The sequence below is a fragment of the Pseudonaja textilis genome, chromosome 1, assembly GCF_049901715.1.
Source record: "Pseudonaja textilis isolate UNSWEBS1 chromosome 1, rPseTex1.2, whole genome shotgun sequence".
NCBI lineage: Eukaryota > Metazoa > Chordata > Lepidosauria > Squamata > Elapidae > Pseudonaja > Pseudonaja textilis.
Window position 1 is genome coordinate 146,163,037 of NC_141990.1, and position 19,917 is coordinate 146,182,953.

General features: G+C 38.6%; 1 protein-coding gene across 4 annotated transcripts in view; it reads left to right on the forward strand.

The window, feature by feature from the left end:
• PLCB1 (phospholipase C beta 1) overlaps window positions 1-19,917 on the forward strand; it is a 468,720-nt gene that overhangs the window by 274,328 nt on the left and 174,475 nt on the right. For all 4 annotated transcript variants that reach the window (XM_026710475.2, XM_026710474.2, XM_087918907.1 and 1 more), the window contains exon 4: window positions 3,152-3,292. In XM_026710475.2, the coding sequence (XP_026566260.1) occupies window positions 3,152-3,292 (141 nt within the window). The remainder of the gene's footprint in view (window positions 1-3,151; window positions 3,293-19,917) is intronic.

A 19,917-nucleotide genomic window follows, 5' to 3' on the forward strand; every position in this document is an offset into this window, starting at 1 on the left:
AAAAAACAGTTTTGCAAATCACAAGAGTTATGGTTTCTCCTAGAGTTGTGGCTCATATGGTTGATGGAGACGATGTGTATTCCTTTTACTATTGAAAATGGTTGTTTCAGATGAAGCTTTAGAGGAATCAAACTCTCGGTTGCCAGGAAGAGAAGTAGCTGGTTAATTTGCTTACAAACCGTGTGTGCATCCCTGCCAAACTGATTTACACGCTAAAAACAATAAAGCTTCAAATTAAACACAAAATGGATCACAAGCTATCTCTGAAGCCAACCGTCAAAGTAATAGCAATACTAATGATTGATTAAACTAGTGATTTAAAGCAGCAACTCAAATTACAGGCAACCAGTTTTAAAAGCTGTCTAAAACTGTACATTGGGGATACTAAATAAACTTCCCATGGAAGGGAGCTCCATAATGATGATGACCATATCACTAAGGGTGTATAGCTTCCACCATCAGGAACTCTCCAAGGCAAGATTAATTTCAAGCAGCTTAGTTATGGTCTAAATGAACTTTATAAATTAAATTGGAGAAATATTTGAGTATACTTTATCATTCCACTTTATTATCTGCTAATCAGAGCTCATTATAAGTATTGATAGATCTCTCAGGAAAGTCTGGGTGATGCTAGAAGATGCTGTAAATTACTTGAGAGGGAATACAGAAAAGATCAAATGCTAAAGGACAATGTAGGAGATGACCAGGCTGAGTCTGAGGGAGGAGTCAAACATGTTACAAGTCCTGAGTCCCTGCACACCCACAAGAAATCTAAACTCAGCCCACTCTGAACGCCTTTTTATTCCTGCTCGTTTCCCTTGACAGTTAGTAATTCAGATTTTTATAGAGAGTTTAAGCTTGCAATAAATCCTTATATTCATTTAACTGCCTGAATCTCCTGATTTCCCCAGCACTTGACAAATGTTTCCCCAACTTTAAAAAGAGGAAAAAAAAGAGGATCCAGTGAACCGTGGAGCAGTCAGTGTAACCCTGGGAAAATTAATGAAAGCATCCTTCTGAAGACAGCTTGAAAAAAACGCAGTAATTACCAGAACCCAGCATAGATTTCCCAAGAAAAAAATCTTGCTAAGCTTTTTCATCTTGCTTTTTTATCACAATTGTGAAAATGCTGTAAACATTTAGCACGTACCATGTGATTTTTTCTGATTTGGCAGCTTCTAAAATGTAGGCTGCAGTGCATGAAAAGGAAGAAGACACCCAGCCAGCTCAAATCACATTCAAAAAGAGAATTTTTCAACAATTCCTCATTAAACTGGAGTGGGGACGTAAAAACTTCAAACCTAGCTCTTGATAATTCAGATGTGCAAATGACGCAAAATTGGATGTGGTAATCAAATATTGTTTATGTCTGTAATATTCATTACCATAGTAGATTAGGGATTGAAAATAATTGATTGAAAATTAGCAAAAAATAACTGCATTTGGAAAAAAGAAATCAAATGTGCTGGTATAATGTGGATGGGTAATTAGCTTGATAATAGCCGTGCAAAAGATATTGGAAAGGTGATTGCTTACAACAATTACTCAACAATGTAATAAAGATGCAGAAGGTATGAAACCAATTTTAATTTACATCAACAGAAGTATACTTAAAGTGGAATTATATACTTTATTATCCGATAATCAGAGCCCATTATAAGTATTGATACATTTTTTCAGTGGTGTCTGGGTGCTACTAGAAGATGCTATAAATTTCTGACGAGGAAATAAACACAGGAGGATTAGGACGCTCCCCTTCATCCACTTCAAATGATGTCACACAGAAGAAAGCTAAGCCTGTTCTCTGTCATTTGAGATATTACGATAAATTCCCAGAGTGATAAATATTCAGAAAGTGGTTTTATAAACAACCACCAGGAGGTTCTTTGTTGTCAGTGAAGAAACTGCTGGTTCACAAAAAGGCAGTAAAAACAAATACGAAGGCAGTAGGGTTTGTCAGTGGGTTTTGGGATATATGGAACGTGCATAAAAAGGAATTTAATTGCTGGAAATTTTGTAATCCCTTTTTTCTTTAAAAAAATACATAGGTTCATAGATTCTTCGTAGATTCTTAGGGAATAGTGATTGGAGAAGGAATAACTGTTGGTATTAGGCAGAGATTTACTACTAAAGTATAGGACAGGAGGGAATAATTGATTTAAGTAGCAAGAAAGCAGGTTGTGATTGCATTTTAGAAAAATCCTCCATTAGTGAAAGCAGTTTATGGTCCAGGTTTTGGTTTTGGTTGTTTATTCACTTCCCTCATTCCCACTGTGTATTCATCAAGTAACAGAATAACGGAATAAGTTTTTCTCCTAAATCATATGCAGCCAGAATACTGCACAATTTTCTGCAGCAAATCTCACTGCAAATTCTTTATAATTAACATTCACTGGAGGGTAACATGCAGCCATCACCCAACAATAAACTATTTCCAAACATATCTTCTATAACAGTCTAGATACCATTAGTTCAAATTGTCTGACATGACAGGTTTTTTTTCCAACCATAATTAAATCTAAACTTTCACCACTACATGTGTTCTTATGAAGGGCATTTTACCAGATCAGGCCATCTTTATTCAAAGTTCTTACATCCCTTCCTCTCTGTCTTGGTTTCACAAATAAGCAGTATCCTTTTCTTCGTTTCAATTCATGTTATTTCACCTCTTAACATTCCAAGACACCATCTGTCGTGCTGTAACCATGAATAACGGACTCATCATGGCTTTTGTCAACTGAGGCTTTCATATGACGAAGACAGAGAAAACCATTGAACCAAATGAAGACCATTTCTTGCTAGTGATGAGGGTCAGTGAGGGTTAGTTTTGGCACATTATAGGTAGCACATCACAAGCGCAACAGAGCCCAATTTTACCACAAGCATGTTCACACTGTTCTATACAATCTAGAATCTCTAACCTAAAGACTCTTTGCGAGCTATACTGCTTCCTGCATGCCACAACTAGGAAATATATGTGCTCAAGATATAGCTTAGAATATAGGGTGTTATGATTATGTAGAAAGAGAATGAGAGCATCCCATATGGGATGTTTTAATCTGGAAGTTTAGCTGCTTAAAACTCCTAGCTTGAATTTGAAATTGAATTTCAGAAAGTAAACTTTAATATTTTGCTGTCTTTTTACTTTCAGGATCCAAAACTACGCGAACACCTGGATGTAGGAAATGCAGGAGGACGACTGGAAAATCGAATGCTTACAATTGTGCATGGCCCTGACCTGGTCAATATATCTTACTTGAATTTAGTAGCCGCTCAGGAAGAAATAGCAAAGGTATGGCAGTTCAGATTTTTTTCTTAAAACTGAAAAGATTTATTAATATTTGTTTTTAAATTGAATGTGACTCCAGCTAGAAATTATACGGATACAGTTTGGGGTCTGTTGTTATTATCTAGTTATATTTTGAAAAAAAATGTGTTAAGAACTACATAACATGGGTCTTAGCAGTTTTCTTTCTAAATACGTGTTATGTAAACCTTTGGGTTCCCAAGCCAGTTCTCAGTAATTTTATTTAGTTAAAAAAAAACATTTTATTGTTCATAGACATCTTTTGTATCACTATGAAGCTATCTTTTTAAGGACCTGACCAGTTCCTTAAAACATACTATTTTTTATTTTGGAAATTGGAAAGCAAATTTTAAGTTTTATTCATATGTATGTGATATAGTATATCCTCAACTTACAACTAGTCCCTTAGCAGCCATTCAAAACTATGATCTATTTGGAAAAAAGCAGTTATCAAAGTTCTGATAGTCACTTCCAACCTCACCCACAGTCATATGATTGCGCTTCAGCTGCTTGGCAACACAGTAAACAAAATTCAAGAGGGATTGTTTGTGGGAACATAACAATTCTAGGCTGATAACTCATTTAACTCTGCCTCCCAATTCTGCCTGCTGTTCTCTTACAATTTGTCACCTTTAATACTGTCATATATATTTTTTGTGGTAGCCTGGAACCAGATATAACATAACCATTAGAGCATACTAACTTTCCATTAACTATGCTGGGTGTGGGTAGTCACACACCACTTCCCCCAGTTTGTACAAGCTGGTGCACTAATGGTTTATTCTGGTTTGGCACTTAAAAGCAACGTTAGATTGGCTAATTATCCAGGATTATCAATTGCTAGACATGATAATCCCAGACTATTTGAGACCACTGAAGAACATGGGGGTTGGGATATGAACCATTTTATTTCTACTAGTATCTTATTGATAAATCAAAATTAGCCTTGTGGCGCCTGGACATACTCTCTACATCTCACAGAAAAGAATCTATGGAGATTCTAAGTCATCAGAGTCATAGTTGTCCCAAAAGTGCTTTTTCAAGAGGAAACTGGACTTTCTTATTTTTCTTTGAAGACGTTTTGCTTCTTATCCAAGAAGCTTCTTCAACTATGAATGGATGGTGGAGAATGGAAGGACTTATATTCCTTGCAGACAGCTGGTCATTTGCATTCTTCTAGAGAGTCTTTGGTGTCATTTGGAGGTGTGTCCTCAGGGTCACCTGAGTATTGCAAATGGCTGTGGAGCCTTCTTGGAACTGCTGAAAGGAATTATAGATTGGAGATCCAGTCGTATCCCCCCCTTTGTTGAGGGAGGGCTGTTCAATTTTGACTCCTCTTTCAAACCAGTGATCTTCTCTGTCCAAGCTGTGGCCAAGCTCTGTCAAAAGAGTGGCCTTTGTCGTTTAAATGCAAATGGACTGCTGAATCGTATCCTGATGGGTTTGTTCTCCTGTGTTGTGCTATGCATTTATGGAGTAGTTGTTTTGTTTCACCAATGTACAGATCTGCATATCTCAACTTCATTGTACTGCATATGCCACCTTGCTCAGTTTGTGTCTGAGTGTTTTATCCTTGGGATGGACAAGTTTCTGCCTTAGTGTATTCTTGGGTTTAAAGTGTGCACATACAGTAGAACCTCAGGTGATGACCGTAATCCATTCCATGAATTCGATCATCACCCAAATTGGTCATGACTGGAAGCGCACGCTCATAAAAAAATGGTGGGGCATGGAAGGGGAGATCAGCGCAGAAGGGCAAATCGCCGTGGCTGTGTTTGGTCACCACCTGAGTATTTGTTCGTGCCAGAGGTAAGAAAGTTACCTGATTTGGTCGTGAACGGAAGTGTTCATGACCAAAGGTTCTACTGTTTGTTGTGTTGGCTGAAGATTCACGAATATCTGAAAATGCTCAGGGGAATCTCGGGGAGGGGAGGGGAGGGGGGGGAGGTGTCTCACAGAAGAGAAACACTTCTTTGCCTGCCTTGTTTACAAAGTCATTTCTCTCTCACTTTCCCTTGGAAATGTTATACAAGTGTGAGGCCTGATAAATGAAATTTGGTTCTTAGGGCATCACAGGTGATAGATAGATGCCCTTCAGTTGGCCTTGTTGTTCAGCTGCCTCATTCAATAGGCTTTTTAAAAAGCTTATTGTTCTTTTTGGCCGTTTTTTTTTCTTTTATTATACCCTGTTGTAAATAATGAGGTTTGGACAGGGAGAAGAGTTTGGAAATCACTTTGAGGAAATGATTAAAGCCATTCTTATATTTAGCTTCTGGAAGTTTGCCTCTTAATAATTGGCTGTGGAGAATAATTAGTTCCTGAGATTTCCATTTGCTGTTTGGTTGAGGCAGTTCTGTTCTTTTTCTAAGGCTGAAGTAAAATTAATGGAAACTTTAACAATGAATGGCACCAAGCAATGCTTTTTAGAACCAAGTTTCATGCACTTTTCTGCTTTTGAAAAAAAAAATGAACTGAATGTTACAGTTAAATCAGTTTGAAGATTGCACTTTTGTTATTTCTGGGAATGTGTGACTTGATTTTCTTTTTAGTTCAGTTTAGCTTTATTTACTGCTTTAGATCAACTGTTGACCGACCACACAATTTAAAAGAAAAGATTGGTGAATAAAAGACAGTAAGTTAAATAGTTAAAAGCATTTCAGAGTTCATGAGGACAAAATGTGGCTACCTTTCTATGTATTTCTGTAACAAAAGCCAAACTTGGGAGATTTTTTTTCCATACTGGATTAGCTGGAATAGACAGTTTATTTGTGAGAAAGCTGATCAGCCTGAGTTCTGTGTAAAATAGGCAAGACAATAAGATCTACAAACTTGAGAGAGGTATTCTTTTTCTTGGGTTGGAAGGTTGTTCTGTCTTCTACTAATATGGATACTAATTATTCAATATTTCCAGGAGGAAAGGTTTTCAGTGCAGACTTCATGGGATATTGATTAAATATAAATCTGGAATTAATTGTTTTCCAACCAGACCACCACTATACTTTATATTTAGTAATTAAAGAAAACCAGTCAATAATTTCTTCCAAGAAAGAATGCAGATCACTATTGTTGCAATGTGCCAATTTCCTTTGAGGTTACAGGAGAATATATGAAGCATAGATGCAGGATTGCATGAATTATGATAAACCTCATAGAAGAATGATGGAATTAACAACTTAAATGGAAGTTCAACAAGCATTGATTTGATTTGATTAGAACTAGAATAAATTGTCAGGTTCCAAGTAATGCAACCATTATAAAACGAACTTTGAGGCATTTAAATTCCTCAAAAGACAAGTTTATTAAGATATACAATTTTGGCACTAACTAGTGGGAAGCCAGTATTGAAAGTTTCTTGGCTTTCCACATCACTATAACTAGGTTTTACTCAATATTCTAAAACAATATGTCACATTATCCAAAGGATGTGAAACAGTTGCCTGGTGACTTTGCTCCTCCTTACTCTGGTCAGGCAGTCATTGGAAAGCGGCTGACTCATCCAGCTATATTGTTTTGGCTGGAGCTCCATCCACCTCAACTCTCACCCCTTTCAGCTCCCAAGTGTGTCAAACCTAATAACCCAGATATAAACCAATCCACCATCTAACCAAATTCAGGCTTGACATAAACTCTGTAATTGTTTCTCTTTTGGCATTTTCCTCACTAATCTAATTAATTTTTCCCTTGGGTCAAACATTTATTTTTGAGGGAACAACACTTTCAAAATACTGCAATGAGTATTCTTTGATTTTAGAGAAGTAATATAATGCATTCAGCTACAGTTCTCATAGCAAAAATTATTGTAGTCCTGTACTTAATTATATTTGTGTAATGCCATAGCCAACAACCTAATTATAGCATTCCATCTGAAAGGAAACTTATTTTTGATTCTTCTATCTTACCCTTCAGGTATATGATGAAAAAAATTGGTACTCTGAGTTCATAAAGTCTTGAAATCCCTCACAGCTTCATATTTGGATTGCTCTCTGTTTTTCTTTTTCTTTCTGTATGTATATATTTTCATTTTATTTATGTTTCACACTGTTAATTGACTAATACACTGTTCCACACATCATGCATAGAGATATTGTGGCATGTCACAAAATTGGGTGTCACTGCTGTGTTCCTAATGCTGTTTAGGAATCCAGCTTGTAGCTTTGTCGTGACTTTTCAAGATTTATCGAACAAAATACAGCATACAAGCTCTTTCTTGCATTTTTTCTTTATATTTAACATGACTAGAAACTACTAGTTTCTCTCAACAGTTGATTTTTAAAGTTTGATAATTAAGCAAGTGTACGTCTGTTAAGTTATATAAATTGAGCTACGGTTCTCTCTCCCTCCTCTATCTACTATGAAAGGAGGTTGATTTTGCAGTAAATTACTTTATGATTGAACTAGTATATAGTTCAGAGATGGCAATAATACAATTTTCTGCCAAAATGACAGTGTGGCTTATCTAAATGTGAAGTTGTTACTAAATTCCCCAAAGAGGTCATCAAGGCCTTCAGTTAAATTTAGCAGGCAATCTCATATGGCTAGCAACATTTGGGTTTCTCTTCTGTTGCCTTCAGTTCCTCTTTTCCCTTTGGATATTGGCTTCATGGTGTCATTCTCCTTGCATAGCAATCCCTATGCTGATTCCTATTCTGCTTTTTTTGAACACCCCTGTAATTTACATGCCTTAAGCTAGGGCTGTCAAGCTCATGGCCTGTGGGCCAGATGCGTCACGTGTGCTGGCTGTGCCCACGCCCAGTTTAGTGAAGGGGGGAAAAAAGTCACGATATGTCACGTGACAATGCCGTGACAAGGTGAGTTTGACACCCCTGCCTTAAACAGTCCAAGATTACTTACTGTAATTCCTTATTTGCTTGCTAGTCATACATTCTAATTTTTTTTCTTTCCCTTCTTCCAACTTTACCTTATACCATTGCCAGCTTCTATGCCTATTTCCATTTTTCTATTCCATGAGGGAAGCCTCTTATCTGTTACTTTCCCCAACCAAGGTTATCAGTCACAAATACAGTTTATACCCCTTTGTGACAGGATGGCAGATGGGGTTTACCTTCTCCAGCCCATCACAAAGCCGTCCATGATATTCCTCAAGCTCTTATCACTATCAAGCTCCCTCCTTCCTCTCACTAACCTTTAATGGCTTTTCTGGTTGTTTTTTTATAAGACTGAAAAGCAGGTTTCATCTGACTCCTCCAGTAACTCCAATGCATCCAAATTACATCTTTTCTCGGTCTAAAAATGATTTTTTTCAAAACAATTTCAAGGTATAAAATGGCTGCCTACTTCTGAGGTCTTTGAGAATGGCTAGAGGATAGTTTTCAAGTATTGTGTCAATTGTACGCTGATAAACCCAAGTCTACTTCACTTCTACATCTGAACCAGGAAAGGCCATGCCTATTCTTGTCTAATGCTTGAATGCATTGGATCAGTACACTGACACTGAATCGTAAAAAGATAGAATTAATAATGAGTTATCCTAATGTCTAGGAATTGAGAATATAATTGTTATACAAGGGCTATCTCCCCCCCCGCCCCAAATAAGTATATAACTATATCACAGCCATTGTGATGTTTTTAATGTTCATGATTAGATTATTATAATAATGCTATAATATATTATTCTATGTTACAGACATTTCAGCTGTACAAACTATGATGGTGGACTATATGCTTACACACATACATATACTTTTGATTAGAGTATTGGATTGGCTAACAGTTAACAATTCAATCAAGGAAACAGTTGTTCCACTAAAGAGAGAAGATGGCAAGGAAGTAACAGGCAACAGAGAGAAAGCAGAACTGCTTAACTCATTCTTTGCAGCCGTCTTCACACAAAAAGAAACTATAGCTCAACCCACCCAAAACATAACTGTAAAAGACAGACCAGAAATAAAACCATCTGGGTGCCTGGCTGGGGTGTGTTTGAGCTGGAGGTATCAAACACACCCCAACCAGGCACCCAGATGAAACCTAGCTTCCTAATAAATGATAGCCGTACGTTTACTTGGAGCCAAGCCGCACTAAAAGCCTCCAATACAGGAAACACAATGTTGCCAGCCAATCAAGACAAAAAAAAGCTACAAAACAGACAGAAGATATTAGAAACACCAATCAAGCAGAACACAGCAAACTCCAAGACCAATAAACACAGACCAAGACTCCCAACCGATCAGAATGAAGAAAAAACCATTCTGGCACAGCGTAGGCTAGCACCAAATTTAAAACAGAAACAGCTGTGAAAGTCTGACTCACAGACGAACCCAATACAGAAGCCTGATGATGGTAGATGAGATTCTGCCAAAACGTTGCTACAACTTTAAAAGCACAACTATAATGACGTGGGAAAATACCCAAACAAAACTGAATACCATACGTACAAATACCCGCTTAAAAATTTTTTTATTATTATAGGAATGATAATCTTAATATATAATATATTATATATATATATATATATATATATATATATATATATATATATATGTGGATCTTTGGTTGTTCGGGTTTCTCCCGCGTAAGATTTGAAGTATCTAGGCAACGTTTCGATGAAGTCTCATTCATCATCTTCAGGCTTCTGTCTCCGCTCTGTGCTTCTCAGAGTAATGGAGATTGCAGCTGCTTCCTCCTTTTAACTGCCAGTGGGGTGGGACTTGATTGGGTGGGGGCTTGGCTGTGTTCTGATTGGGTGGGGTTGTGTTCTCATTGGTAGGGGTTTGGCTGTGTTCTGATTGGTTGGGGGTTAGCCGTGTTCTGATTGGTTGGAGCGTGTTCTGTTCAGGTGGGGGCTTGGTTGTGCTCAGGTTAGTCTTAGTTGCTGGGGGATTTGAGCTGGGGGTTGTGATCTTGCTGTTTGGCTTCTAGTTCGTGGTCCTGCTGCATCTTCATAGTGGGTGTCGGTTTGCTTCATGTATGGCTCAGAGGGGTTTGAAGTGAGTAGTGATGCAGCTGCAGTGCAGCTTCTGGTCCATGGTGTTTCTCATTTTCTGAATGGGTGGGAGTCTGTTTCTACATGGAAGTGTGGTGGTGGCATCTTGTGTGGCTCTCATGGGTATGGGTCCGGTGTCCTTCTTCATGTTGGGTACTCGTCTGTTCATGAGGGCGGGTTTCCAAATGGCTGGAAGGCGGGAGGTGTCATCTCGTTTGTTCATGCTGTGTGGCGTTTTTCTATCTCTATGGCTTCTCTGATTATTCTGCTGTTGAAGTGTTCGGTTTTGGCGATAGTTCTGGTATTTTAAAATCAATTTCATGTCCTGTGGCTTTGAGGTGTTGGACCAGGGAAGAGGTCGTTTCTTCTTTTTGATTGAGTTCTTATGTTCTTCAATGCGTGCACTTATTCTTCTGTTGGTTTGTCCAATGTATGTGGTAGGGCAGGCAGTGCAGGGATTTCGTATACTCCTTGGTTTTCTAATTCGATTTTGTCTTTGGGGTTTCTTAGGATGGTGGATATTTTTCTGTTTGTGCAGAATGCTGTTTTAATGTTGTGTTTTGGAGGATCTTGCTAATTTTGTCTGTAGTGCCTTTTATATATGGGAGGAGGGCTTTACCGTTTTCTTGTTCTCTGTCTTGGATTTTGGTTGGGGTTTCTTTTTTGGATTAGGTGGGTAATCTTCTTTCTTTGGAATCCATTGGCTGTAAATACGTTGGTGAGTGTGTAGTTCGGTTTTTTGTGTTGTTCATTCATGGCTAAGCATTTTGTTCTGGAGATGATATAAATACCGAGAACCTCAGAAAACAAATATATATATATATATATATATATATATATATATATACATACATACATACATACATACATACATACACATACATATACATACATACATACATGAGTTGTATCACAGTAATAATATCTTGTTATTAAGATATTAATACTGAATATATTATTATTATTTATTATTATTATTATTATTATTATAGTGAATGATAATCATATATATATATATATATATATATGTTTTCTGAGGTTCTGTGGGTATTTGTATGTGGATCTTTGGTTGTTCGGGTTTTCTCCCGCGTAAAATTCGAAGTATCTAGGCAACGTTTCGATGAAGTCTCATTCATCATCTTCAGGCTTCTGTCTCCGGCTCTGTGCTTCTCAGAGTAATGGAGATTGCAGCTGCTTCCTCCTTTTAACTGCCAGTGGGGGTGGGACTTGATTGGGTGGGGGCTTGGCTGTGTTCTGTGTTCTGATTGGGTGGGGGTGTGTTCTCATTGGTAGGGGTTTGGCTGTGTTCTGATTGGTTGGGGGTTAGCCGTGTTCTCACACGTAAGAAACTCATTCAGTTCATCGAGATCATAAAGAAACAAAACTTACAACCTAGCGACCTACTAGTAAGCTTCGATGTCATATCCCTCTTCACCCAAGTGCCAATAAAAGAAGCCTTGACAGCCATCCAAAACAAATACAACCCCCAAGCACATCCTAGATCTAACCAACCACTGCCTATCCAATACTTACTTCACCTACAATGGACAAAAATACAAACAAATAGAAGGAGCACCCATGGGATCACCCTCTCACCTGTCATCGCAAACCTCTACATGGAACACTTTGAAACACAAGCTCTAGAAAAATACGACCACAAACCCAAACTCTGGCTCAGATACGTAGATGACACCTTCATAATCTGGCCACACGGGAAGAGAAAACTGAACAACTTCCTCACATACCTCAACAACCTACACCCCAAAATACAATTCACCATGGAAACAGAAGCCAACAACCAACTTCCCTTCCTAGATGTCTTGGTATACAAAAGATCCAATGGCTCCTTAGGACACACCATCTACCAGAAGAAAACACATACTAACCGCTATCTACATGCACTCTCACACCACCACCCAGCACAGATCAATTCTGTAGCCAAGACACTCATCTCCAGAACAAAATGCTTAGCCGATGAACAACACCAAAAACCGAACTACACACTCTCACCAACGTGCTTACAGCCAATGGATTCCAAAGAAAGAAGATTACCCACCTAATCCAAAGAAACCCCTACCAAAATCCAAGACAGAACAAGAAAATGGCAAAGCCCTCCTCCCATATATAAAAGGCACTACAGACAAAATTAGCAAGATCCTCCAAAAAACACAACATCAAAACAGCATTCTGCACAAACAGAAAAATATCCACCATCCTAAGAAACCCCAAAGACAAAATCGAATTAGAAAACCAAGGAGTATACGAAATCCCTGCACTGCCTGCCCTAACACATACATTGGACAAACTAACAGAAGAATAAGTGCACGCATTGAAGAACATAAGAACTCAATCAAAAAGAAGAAAGCGACCTCTTCCTGGTCCAACACCTCAAAGCCACAGGACATGAAATTGATTTTAAAAATACCAGAACTATCGCCAAAACCGAACACTTCAACAGCAGAATAATCAGAGAAGCCATAGAGATAGAAAAACGCCCACACAGCATGAACAAACGAGATGACACCTCCCGCCTTCCAGCCATTTGGAAACCCGCCCTCATGAACAGACGAGTACCTAACATGAAGAAGGACACGGACCCACACCCATGAGAGCCACACAAGATACCACCACCACACTTCCATGTAGAAAACAGACTCCCACCCATTCAGAAAATGAGAAACGACCATGGACCAGAAGCTGCACTGCAGCTGCATCACTACCCACTTCAAACCCCTCTGAGCCATACATGAAGCAAACCGACACCCACTATGAAGATGCAGCAGGACCACAGAACTAGAAGCCAAACAGCCAGATCACAACTCTCCAGCTCAAATCCCCAGCAACTAAGACTAACCTGAGCACAACCAAGCCCCCACCTGAACAGAACACGCCTCCAACCAATCAGAACACGGCTAACCCCCAACCAATCAGAACACAGCCAAACCCCCTACCAATGAGAACACACCCCCACCCAATCAGAACACAGCCAAGCCCCCACCCAATCAAGTCCCACCCCACTGGCAGTTAAAAGGAGGAAGCAGCTGCAATCTCCATTACTCTGAGAAGCACAGAGCCGGAGACAGAAGCCTGAAGATGATGAATGAGACTTCATCGAAACGTTGCCTAGATACTTGAATTTTACGCGGGAAAACCCGAACAACCAAAGATCCATATATATATATATATATATATATTAATAGAAAACAGCTTAATAGAGTGAATATCCAAACAGCCAAATTAAGAACTCCTGAAAAGACCAAGATAATAAAGAGAGGCCTTCAACAGCTTCCCTGTACAGGCGGACACGGGCCTGGGTGCTCACTGTTGTGCCGCTGGGTGGGTAAGGTTGTGAGGGTTAAGCCAGCAATAATGCATGGATGGACTCGAATCTAATAAGAAAACAAGGTATAATAATTCCTTAGGTTATCTGAAGAGAAACCTCTGATCAGGAAGGAAAACTACCTCACACAGCTTGAGTTACATATAGTGTGGCCACGCTGTCTTTAAAACAACACCAAAACAATGGCCATTACTTTTGGTGCGCGCTCTTCCCAGCAACAAACTTCCGCCACGTGGAGAAAATGCCTCTGACGGCTTCTCCTTGTGGCTAAAAACAGCCAGGAAAGGGGTGGAAAGAATTAAGCTTTTACGCTTTCCACACCAAGATGGCATTCTGAGGGGGAAAAGTGAATGATACGACTCAGATGAGGGCAAAAACGCCCACGTTGCTATTGCCAATGTAGAAAAAGGCAATGTGGAATCGTAATGGCAGGGGGTAGAACAAGCGGTTGGGGGGGCTCGGAGCGATGCCGAAGCCAACCGCCGCTTTGGGTTGCAAAATGGCACTGCCCGAAAATGCAAACGATCTCCGACGACCAGATGGAGAGAGCTAACGTCGGGAGATCATAATGTGATTTGGAGGCTAAAAGCCTGAAAAAACAAACTGGACTAGTTCCAAACCTGCTGAATAATTCTCCTGTTTCGGCCAAGGAAGAAAAAAAGCACTGCCTATCCCCAACGAGACTGAGCCAAACTGGGGAACGCTGGGGAGGAGTCCCGTGGAGGAGGAGGAGTGTTCCACAAATTAAGCCCAGCCTAGACATGAAGAGACTGAAGCACCTCCCACTACTGGATGCTCTTCACAGCTCATGGGAAAACATATACTTCTTTAAACAACTCACAGCAAGGTTTCTCTTTGGTTCTGGCGATTGCTACAAAATAGCACTATAAAAAATAGCTGCAAATATAGCACTATAATTGATTAAGCTTGGGTTAGACCTCTGCATCATTGCATATCAGGGAACATGTGCATCTGTTATTCAGAGAGAGTTGCATAGCTGTTGCCTTTATACCTCTTCCAATGTTAACCTCATTGGAATGTGCTTTACCTTCCACCCACCTCCCAACAGAAAATCAAATCCACCAATCAGCATGCAGGACACGCATCTCCACACAATGCGTAATTGAGATTTGGAGGGTATGTGTATCGGCCCATCTGCCACCATCTGCAACTTATGCGTACCCAATCAACTCATTCACAACATAGGTATGCATCAATGCCTATGCACAGTTGCAGGCAAGTCTAAATCAGGTTTTACCAAGAGGGTTATCTACTCTGCCTGACAAGAGTTTCTCCAAGCGATAGGTCCTCCAGATGTTGCTGATCTACAATTCCTAGCCCCTTCAAACATCTGGGGTGCTCATGTCAACCTTTTGCCTCAAACTCTTTTCCATGGAAAAGTCATTTGTGTGTGTTGCTTTTCTGCAATGCATTTTGCCACCCCTAAGCTACGGGTCCTCCCTCTCCTCCCCTCCCTTCTGGCAAAACCAAATAAGTGAGAAAAAATAACTTTCACCAATCGGTTCCAATTTGGGTGAAGTGCCTCGGAGAACACGGATCATTTAGGGGCTGTCTTTTTCTATGAAAAAACCTTTTCATCTATATTGAGGCAGGTGTCTTCAAGGATAAAGTATGATGCACATCATGAATGAGAGAAATGTATTCATGAAGTAGCAAACCTTGAAATCCATTGGTTCAGAGGGGCATTAAACTACATAATTTGTTGCTAGAGTTAATAGAAACAGCATAATCTGAACTATAGCATGCAAACAGTGTGCAAGAAAGGAAGAAAAATGAGTGAGTATGCAGCTTTATTATGTTTGAAATGTGTTGTTTGAAAATCAGATTGGCTTATTCTTAGGCCAAATGGTTTATTTCCTTTCTATAAGTAAACAGGATGGAATTAAATAAATAAATTGAAAGGATTTGTCTTACGTGTTCAGTTCCCAAATGTTCTGATATTTTTCTTGATTTAAATTTGCCTCTCTTTTCTTTCGGTTTTTCCGAGTTCAAAAATTGTTTGTGTGTGTGTGTGTGTGTGTGTAGTGTGTGTGCGCGCGCATATGTGTGTACTGCATATCTTGTGAAAGAATACCTTTAGCAAAATGTGCTTGGGAGAAAATGCATAGTAAAATGTAAGCATTTAATTAGTACATACTGTGGATAATAAAGTGCATAATAAAAATGCAAATTAACTTGGAAATAGGACAGATTATATTTATGAATAGAAATAGGAACAGGAAATAGGATGATTCACGAGCTTTTTAGGTTTGTGGATATATTTCGAGAACAGGCTATAGGCATTCTTAGAGAATAGCTGCCCTAAGACCAGTTTGCAAAACGTATTGGTTGTAGCTTCCTAAGATCCCTCAGTTTTGTTTTATTATTTTGGGGGGCAGATTGGCACATTTCCCAAGAAAGTGCTAAGCTGCAGCCACCTAATATCAATTTTTATTTTCTTAAGGTTCCTTTATATGCTTAGATTGCTTTCAGATGATATATGTGTAAGTGGAGCTTCCTTCCCTTTCCATTCCCATTTTTTCTGCATGTGATGATATTGGAAGCATCTGACAGCAATTTGCAGTAAATAACTGTTTATATAGCACTGTTTGCTATTCTTCCATTAAACTAACACCTTCCGGTTTGGCTTTCAAACTTTGTTCAGCAAACTTTCCTGATCCTTCTCCATTATCTCTATCCCTTTGGCTGTAAGGAGAAACTTAGGAATAGCTAGGTGCCTATCTGACTGCTCTTAACTTGCTAATTCTTTGCCCTGATGTTGAAACTAGGCTCCAGTATGCCATATACAGTATATCTACTGCTCAGCTGAATTAAAAAATGAAAAAAAAAAAGTTTAAGAAAATAGAATGTAATGTTAGCCTGAATGCTACTTAAAGCCAAAGATAGGAAAGTGGTGAACAGATTTCGTTTTTGTTTTTTGGGGGCTTAGTAATAGAGGCTGTGAACAATATAATAGAGAATGAAAGCATTTATTAATTCAAGGAATGAAGGCAGTGACAGCTTAAACAAAAACAAAGGAGATGGCGATATTTCAGAGGGAATAAAGAAGACAATAGTTAACTTGATGACCTTTCCATTGATTAAGGAAGGAAATAAAACTTGGAGAGAAAGAAGGTACTTTCAAATTATATATGATATAAAGATCTTTATTAAGAATACTGTGAATTAAGAGAAGTACATTTAATCAACCTTAGACTAAAGAAAGGCTGAATACCTCCTTCAGATGATCAACAACTAGAGTCTCTTTTCATGGCAAATATCAATCAAGCAGTGAAGATCTTTCTAGCTGAAAGTTAATGGAACTGGTATCTGACATTTTGCCAGGATCGTCAGAAACAGAGCGAGCCGCTTTGTAGTGGACTTGACAGTTCTCAGACTACTGAACAGGAACTCACTGAATTGTAGTAGTTTAACCTGGCAAACTGACTTCTGATTGGCCCATAATACAAGAGTTCAAGAAAGCTGATTCCTGATTGGTTCTTCATCTGAGTAGAGTTCCAATTTGTCTATTTGGAAGAAATTGAAATTCTATCTTTGAAAATGTCAGCATAGCTGCTGGCAATATGAGTTGAAACATGTTTATAATGCTCTACTAGCTAATGTGTACTTTGCTGGTCAAATCAGATGGGCAGCGCAGTTCATCAAACATAAATATATTGTGGAGTCCTTGGTGCTCTCTAAGTTTATTTGCTTGCAGACTTTTCATTATCCAACTAGGTAACATCTTCAGTGCTAGTGAGTGTGAAATTTGTCCCGTTTGTACACACTGCCATTGTTGGTGTAGAGGTATTTTTTCCTGGGTAGTTCCTTTATAGTTTTCTGTTTGATTGTTTGCCTGGTGTCAATCCTTGCTTATCGAGGTTGGCTGCTGAAGAGGATGTCTTCTGGTCTTTCTGTTTCTGCAGCTTTTTATGATCTCTTTTGAATAGTGTGTAAATATGGTTTATCTCCATGTGTCTGTTGATCTGTCTATTAATCTGTAATTAGCTTCTCTGAAATATTTTTCCAACAACTATTGAAGTATACTTTTTATGATATGGAATGAAGACTGATCACCCTTGGCTTCTTTCCAACCAAAGTTTGTATTATATCTGTCCATTCTCTGTTAGGTGCTTTTGTAGTAAACCGAAGTCATTTCACAGTTGGTAGCTACTGTTTGGGGATAAGCAGATCACTCTGCTTAGACAAATAATTCCCTCAACACCTCCAACTATTTACAAAGTCTGCATTACTATTAATCTTCTCATCTCTCTTATCATCCATCCCCTCCCACTTGTGACTGTATGACTGTAACTTTGTCGCTTGTATCCTCACGATTTATATTGACTGTTTCCTAGTATGATTTGATTGCTTATTATACCCTATGACTATTATTAAGTGTGGTACCTGATGAATCTTGACTCTTGACAAATGTATCTTTTCTTTTATGTATACTGAGAGCATTCGCACCAAAACAAATTCCTTGCGTGTTCAGTCATACTTAGACAATAAAGAATTCTATTCTATTCCATAAGGAAACAAAGAATCCTCTGAATTCACTGAAAAAAATGTGAGCTATAGATAATAGATAAGCTAAAGAAAAACTGTATAGAAAAGCAATAGAGAAGCAGAAGGGAAAATGTATAGTATAAAATAACCCAAAGAATTGAAACTTAACTAAATTTAAAGAGTTATATTCCCATCCCTGATCTACAAGGAAGGACAGCCTTCCAATCAGATTTCTAGACACAGAAAGGTGCTAAAGGCAATAGCTTTATGTTAAACATCTAGCAGTTTTCAGCACTTAACCCTGATTAATGGATATTTGGCTCTGTTTTCTCCTCAACAACTTGCAAAAACCTGAACAATCCAATTCACGGCTGTACTCAATGTATTAAAAGTATAGGTCTTTTTTTTAATGTATATCTGGTTTGTTGTGCACGAACACACTTCACCTTGTAATAAATGCAAACCAAAAATAGTTTCCCTCAGGAGAAACGCTGTGTGGGAACCATGCCATAAGTACGTGTCACTTTCTGATATTCATTCAACTATATTTATTTTGACTGGCCTTAATGGTGGCATATCTCTCGGACTATTTTCTAGTGGCTTGACATTTTGCCCTGTTTGCAATTAACTATCATTAGGCAGTTTTTCTGGCACATTGTTTGGCTTGCTTTTATGGTAGCCTGAGGCTAACAATCTTAAGAAGACTTTGAAAATAACAAGAAAATGCAGAACAGCATTTGCAGAACACATAGGACAAGTGCTGAATAAACCCTTTGGAAATCATTGTTTTCTGAAGTCTTTTACAAAATATCCTGATCAACATTTCTCAAGTGCGGATCAGACCTTTAGCCAGCCATCAGATTTTGCAATCTTTTAAAAGATGACTGTAGTTGTAGGGTTTTTACATTCATGAAAGTATGGAATTAGATAATCGGGTGTGTGTGGGGGGGAGGGTTACGTGTATTTCACCAACCTAAGGCAAGCTGCTTAAACAGAAACTTCAAAATAATTCCACCCTCTCTCCCCTACCCCTCTTATCAGTTGTTAATTGTTTCCAGCTCTTTTCTTTTTCAGTTTTTTCCATTTCTTCTGTTCTGGAGTTTCAGTCTCCTGTAAAGTTTTGGCCATCTGAAGTATATATAAGATCAAAACAATCCAGGTATTGGGGTAACTTAAGTGTCCAACCAAGTGAACAAAGGGCTCAAAGTTAACAAATAACTTTGACCATAACCATAACAGGGGCAAATTTGCAAGAGACTCAAAGTTTATGATAGGTCCTCAGCCCAATATGGCAGACTGAGCACATAAGCGATGCTGTCCGTTCAATTTTATATATGCTGAATTGTATTTCTAGGCAGTTACAATCCTCTGGTTCCTAAATGTGTCAGCACGTTCGAAGTCTGTGCAATTGTGTGGCATGTCTTTAAGGATAAGTGCAAAAAACTGCTTTTCATGAGGTGTTCTTCTTTTTCCCATGGACATCTTTACCAACCTCATTCAAAGGAAGATGAGCCTGAATTTTACATGGCAAATTTAGGACAATCCTTTTTCTGCATATCTGTACAGAGAAAAGTTCTGTGCAATCCAGCTTTACCATCCTGTTAATGTAACATTTCCAATTCACACTGAGATCACTTGTGGCAATTCCTCTCTTCCCCCTGGGTTTTAGATCTGTGTATCTGTGTTTCTGTGTGTGTATAAATGATCCCGTTTATAAAGTTAAGTGACTCCTCCATCAGCATATAACAATGATTACATCTCCAAGATGCAATATTTGAACACATTCATACACTCCAGCAAAAATAGGGGAAAAAGGAAGAA